Source organism: Hyaena hyaena, unplaced genomic scaffold (assembly GCF_003009895.1).
Source record: "Hyaena hyaena isolate Hyena2069 unplaced genomic scaffold, ASM300989v1 scaffold_17, whole genome shotgun sequence".
Taxonomy (NCBI): domain Eukaryota; kingdom Metazoa; phylum Chordata; class Mammalia; order Carnivora; family Hyaenidae; genus Hyaena; species Hyaena hyaena.
This window is the reverse complement of record NW_024080648.1, coordinates 2,659,522-2,665,521: the sequence shown is the minus strand read 5'-3', so window position 1 is coordinate 2,665,521 and position 6,000 is coordinate 2,659,522. Positions and strand designations below refer to the sequence as shown.

The 6,000-nt window shown below is 39.0% G+C and overlaps 1 protein-coding gene across 1 annotated transcript in view; it reads right to left on the bottom strand.

The window, feature by feature from the left end:
- Nucleotides 1–870: 870 nt before the first annotated feature.
- SGCZ (sarcoglycan zeta) overlaps nt 871–6,000 on the bottom strand; it is a 459,011-nt gene continuing 453,881 nt past the window's right edge. Inside the window, exon 7 of the mRNA XM_039221153.1 lies at nt 871–2,440. Coding sequence (XP_039077084.1) covers nt 2,246–2,440 — 195 coding nt within the window. The 3' untranslated portion in view covers nt 871–2,245. The remainder of the gene's footprint in view (nt 2,441–6,000) is intronic.

Below are 6,000 nucleotides of genomic sequence, written 5' to 3'. Positions count from 1 at the left end.
GACCATTTGATTCAATACTTTTGTTGTATAGTTGAGTAAACTGGAGTCTGGAGATATTCCCAGACTGCCTAAATCAGCTCACTGATTAGGAGAGGACAGAGCTGAGATTAGAAACAGTGCTAGTTACTAATCAAAAGAATTGTTCCCATTTGACTAAAAAAACTTTCTAATTGTTTTAATTTAGGGATGTTTAGAACTTGAATATGTCTCAAATTAATACAGTGTTTTCTTAAAAGGTCCATAACACAGTGATTAGCACCCATAATTTCTCAACATTTCTTGTGTTATACTTCAGGTCCTTGTCTAAACCAGTGTGAGCATTTCTCATATTAATTTCTAATGCTTTAATTTAAATAAATTGAACTCTTACGTTATGATAGGACTTTTAAGCAACAGCATAATTCTTACTTCACTATTAATTTGAATTTTATATAATAACCTCTAAACACAAGTCAAGTTCTATTGTAAAAAGTGATAAAAGTGCCTAGCTTTCTGACTTTTTGCTGAGTACAGAATGTAGTTTAGTAAAATGGAGCTTTTTCAAGCATTCAATAGGTTAGTTTATCCAAACAAGGGTATTCTGGAAAAATGGTTCACTTTGTTGCTTACATCACCCAATTTTCCTACTTTTGCTAAGTTACGTCAATAAGTTCTCCTTCCCACTTTGCTCTAGTCTATAGAGGCCTGAATTTCAAAGGTGCTACAGTCGTGAACCCCCGCATGAAGCTTCCATACACCTGCAACAGGGTACATGGGGGAAAATAAAATTGATTGACATGTAAAAATTAAGGACTTACCTTAAAGTAATCAAGTCATCTTCCCTTAATAGGAAAAACTTAATATAATTTTACATTCTTGGACTCTGTAAGTTTCAAGAATTCCAGTTAAGGAATACTGTGATCAACAACTCTGCATTATCTGGAGTTATTTATTCGTGCTACTTTACAAAAATAAGCGGTGGAGAATGGAAGGAGCTAGGACTTCTGATGCCAGGGTAGCTTAACAATCTAATAAAGATAACTGAATATTAAGAGCTGAAAGGAAATATGACCAAATTCCTTAAAATAGTAATCTAATGGAGTAAACACATTTTCAACATGTTTGTTAACATCTATATTTTTTACTGTTGAAGCAGGGATTTATAATTTACTTTCTACCATCCTTAAATCTTAATCTCCAATAAAAAATACATAGATATAATTCTGAAGATTATATTCCAATGGAAAGTGAACCCATTCTCAGCATAATGCATCACATTAGTATTTATTTATTTAGAGGAGATGTTTGGATTTTAGCAGTCAGAGTCAAATATAAAGTGAATGGAGCAAACAAAAAGTTGTACCATGAGAACCTAGCATAAAGGATAGCATGTGAATTAAAAAAAAAAAAAAAAATCTATGGATTCCATACCATCAGTAGACCCCTCTAAATCCTATCTTATATTGGAATAAATTAGATGTTTCGTTAAAAGCAAATACGTCACATGCAAAAGCCAAGTAAATACTATATAAGGCCATTCAGATCTGACAAATGACAGGATAATGGCATTTTGTTAATTCTGTAAAGACTATATTGCTGAGTGCTTCCAAAATTACCTAATGTACAAAATTCTAGACTTAGTAGACAAAGAGTAACAACACATTGAATTCAAAGAAACAAATAAAACTCAAGGTGGGACTGGTCTCGTTCTGTTTCGTTTTGTTAAAAATCATGTATCGAATTTAATTTTTAGTAAAGCAAGCATTACATAATGCTTCAAAATTGTAAAACTTGGGGATAAAAGTTTACATCCAAAAAGATGATTGGAAAATTGTGCTTTCAGACTGTCGAATTCGTTTTCTGACAGGGTCAACCATCTCATCTTGCCATTGGATACTGAGAATTTCATCTATGTAATGTATATATATGTGCAGTTCATATCCAGGTCCTGCAAAAATCTAAAACTGTGTGCTTCACTTGATGTAGCAAAGGCACCTATGTTTTTTCTCCCTTTTGAGCAAAAGTTATGATCCAGTTTTCCTGCGGAAGGTGATTTTTCCCCTGTTCTGTCACCCACACTCTCTGCGTTGAGCAGGACAGTACATCACAAGAGAAGGTGGCAGCGAATCCCTGCTTGCATTGGAGGAAGTTGCTCTGTGGACCATTTGAAGAAGCTCTGGACTGATCACAAGGGAAACCGAGCAGAACTGTGAAGCAGACGGACGAGAACAAAAGGCTATTCTGGTGTGAGGAGAAATCAGTCACTTCAGCTCCACAAGCAGATGCTGCTACTGGACTGACAAGTGGAACCTAGTCCCGCTGGAGAAAGGTACAGTTTGCCATTGGGGCAGACACACAGTTCGTACACGGTCTGCCGAGAATTTGAGGAGCTGGGTGAAGATGATGAAAAAGAGGCGCTCGGTAGATTCCCCAGCCGGATTTTCTCTGCGTTCAAAAATATCTAGGGGGAAGAGAAAGTGAATTTCAATTCATTTTAGCATTCTCCGTTCCTCAGAGCTTTACAACATGGTCTAATAGGAAAGACCAAACAACAAACAATGCGATTGGTTTAGCTGCCATGCTTTGTTGAACAAACAAATTACATTCTGACGGCACAGCCCCAAAGCTCAGCAGCTCTCTTCTCCTTTGAGACCTGGTGCGTTCTGACAGAAAGCCCTCGATCTGCAAAGCAATACTGCACAATCTGCTTAAGGGGCCAACCCACTTATTCAAACACCACAGAAAATTAATGAGTTTGACAGAGTGTCTCCCTTTAACTTCTTAATCATGCCTGGTGTAAAGAATATACATGGAAATAAGGATGTGCATGGAGAGGACGTTACTGAAAGAATGGACAATTAATAATTTTAAAAAAATTACTCTTGGCCTGAGGTTTCAAAATAGTCATAAAATCGTGTTGAGAGATAGTCTAAAGGAAATAGATAATGTGCACTATTAACAATTATTAGTGATGATCAGGTTTGAAGTCTCCATGAAACATATTACTTGTACACCACACTTCCTGTATTTTGTAATGTGCCAAATGGCTTCATTTATTCCAAACATGGACTTTCTGGACACTGATCACATGGTTTTTGACCGGCAGGGGGCAAAGTTTCAAAGAAAGAAAAGCTGGGTCGTGAATTTGAAGGAGCAAAGAAACCACTTCCTGGAGCTATTGCTTCTTTCCATTGTTATGCGGCTAATTATTGCCTACAGGCCTCTTTAAATTGACAGGAGAATCCCTTTTCCACATAAGTGCCCTCCTCCGAGTCCTACTCGGTTCTCACTGGGAACCCAGGGTAGCCCCCTAACTGGCCATCGAGGTCCCCTTAGAGCCTATTTTACATCCTGTTTAGTGAATTTCTAAAAAAATACAGATCGGATCTTGTCACCCGGAGCTCAAATTCCCTGATGGCCTCGCACCACATTTATCATGAATATGGATTCCTTCCCAAGGCTCAGGAGCCCTCAGAGACTTGGCCTCTAACTAACACCATTTCTGGTCATTGTCTTTGCTCCAGCTTTTGCATTTTCTCAAACACATCAGAAGAACTCTGGCCTCGGGTCTTGTTTCCTCCCTGTTTATTTCCTCAGCCTGGTATACTTTTTTCTCCAGATATTTACAAGTGGGAGTAGTTATTCACCAGGTGGCTAGAAAACAGGGGTAGGAAGGAGATTTCTGCTTTTTGGCCTTTTTTGTATTTATTACTATTTTATGTACGTATGTATGTGTGTATGTATGTATTTAAGTTCAAGATAGTTAATAAGGAGTGTAGTATTGGTTTCAATAATAGAATTTAGTGATTCATCACTTACATAAACACCCAGTGTTCATCCCAACAAGTGCCCTCGTTAAAGCCCATCACACATTTAGCTCATAGCCCCCACCTGCCCTCCAGCAATCCTCAGTTTGTTCTCTGTATTTAAGAATCCTTTATGGTTTTTACCTTATTTTTCTTATTTACCTTATCACTGTTTTTATCTTATTTTTCTTTCCCTTCCCCTATATTCATTTGTTTCTTAAATTTCACATGAGTGAAATCATAGGATATTTGTCTTTCTCTGACTTGTTCTGCTTAGCTTTTATTATTTTTAATAGCAGGCTCCTTTATTTTTTAATTAAAAAAGTTTTGAAACACAGGAATCTATTGAATGCTGCAAATAAGACAGAGAGTTCAGAGACCATAGACATATATATTGTAGATTACTTTAGATGTGCTCAGATCTCCACTAAAAGGTCACCTTCTATAAAAGGGCTTTCTTTTTTTATGTATTTATTTCTAGGAGAGAGAGAGAGAGTGAGTCACAGACTGAAACAGGCTCCAGGCTCTGAGCTGGCAGTCAGGACAGAGCCCGACGAGGGGCTCGAACCCACGAACCGCGAGATCATGACCTAAGCGAAAGTCTGATGCTTAACCGACTAAGCCACCCAGGCGCCCCTATAAAAGGGCTTTCTTAACCTATGAAAATAACACTAATCCATTAATCTCTTTGACAGCTTTACTTTTCTCTACAGTTCCAGTCCCTTCCTAACCTTGTATTAAATGTGTATTCCTTCATTTACTGTTTGTTTCTCTTACTTGCAAGTTTGATCTATAGGCGTCTTTGGTTCACAGCTGCAGAACAGTGCATAAAATTGTGCCAGTGCACGGTGCATAAAATAATGTTCTTCCTTCGCCAATGGGCAGGTCTCTCCTCTCTGAGGTACAAATGTCACCCTCCAGCAAAGCCCAGTGCATTCACTTCACCCTCCATAGACCTTTCCCTGATGATCCAAGGTGGAAAGGTTCCTTATTGGCTCTCCCCTTGAAATGTATTATTATTATTTTATTTCGCTCATCATTTGATGTTATTTTATAGTCTTATTTATATCTTCCTTCATCTACTAAATTATATCTTCTTTGGAGGTAGAATCATAGCTGAAATTTTTTTATAACTTCACAATGTTTGACCCTGCAACACAGCTTCCATGATATAAATGGTTGTGAAATAAATGAATAGATTGTAAAGTATATGGATGATTGAATGTACCAACAATATTCAAAGTTAAAGCAAGATTAAAACTTTTGTTTGCAGGTGTCAAATATTGAAAATTATTACCCCATAATTACTTCTTTAAAGGTTAAATGATTACTTCTGTGCTTTTGTTCTTTTTTTTTTTTTAAGGAGACCTTTTTTTCCTGATAGGAAAGTTAAAAGTACACAAAACTAAGCAAAAGGAAATGACACATTTCAGGGTACAGATGCTGGACCTCATTTCTCCTGGCTCTGTGTCCCCCTGTTAAGGGACATCAGGGAGTATAACAGTAACTATTAAGACACTCCGGGCTCTTTCACACACTTCTGCGCAGGTACCAAGGGAGGACTTCTCTACTGGTTGAGTTTAAGAGAGGAACTGGGCTTGCCCATCACACCCTCTCTTCCTCACGTCTTTATAGAAGCTGGCATGCTTTCAGAGAGCAGAAATCCCAGACTTGCCAAACACATTATGGGGCAAGCTCTGGGGACAGCGGGCTTGAGGTCTGCAAATGTGAAGATGAGTTAGCTCAGGAAATACAGGAGCTGGCGTTTCATCCAGGAAAACTTGGACAAATAGAGGATACAGAGTGGAAATGGAAAGCCAGGGAACGTGTGCTGAAGAGGCTCCTATGGGATTGATCAAATGACTGGAAGATAGTGTGAACGGTTCATTTAATAGTAAGCCCAGACATCCATGGTTAGCCCTGGCCGTTTGGTAGGCTTGCTGACACAGCGCCCTCGCGCTGGTCTCTATTGTGATGGAAATGGTCATCAGTCCCTGCGAGCAGCCTGAGCCAAGGGCTGTGGAGGGCAGCAGTCTCTGTACAGTTGTGGAAACCAGCACGGCTGTGGAGGCTCATCCACAGTCATCCTTGGAGGACTCTGGCCTGATATGAAGCAGGTGTGAGGCCAGAGCCAGGGCCTCCCCCTCTGCTCTCCATTCTCTACTCTCGGCAGCATGTCATTAGAGGACAATTCTGAAATCCGTAAACTTCTGAG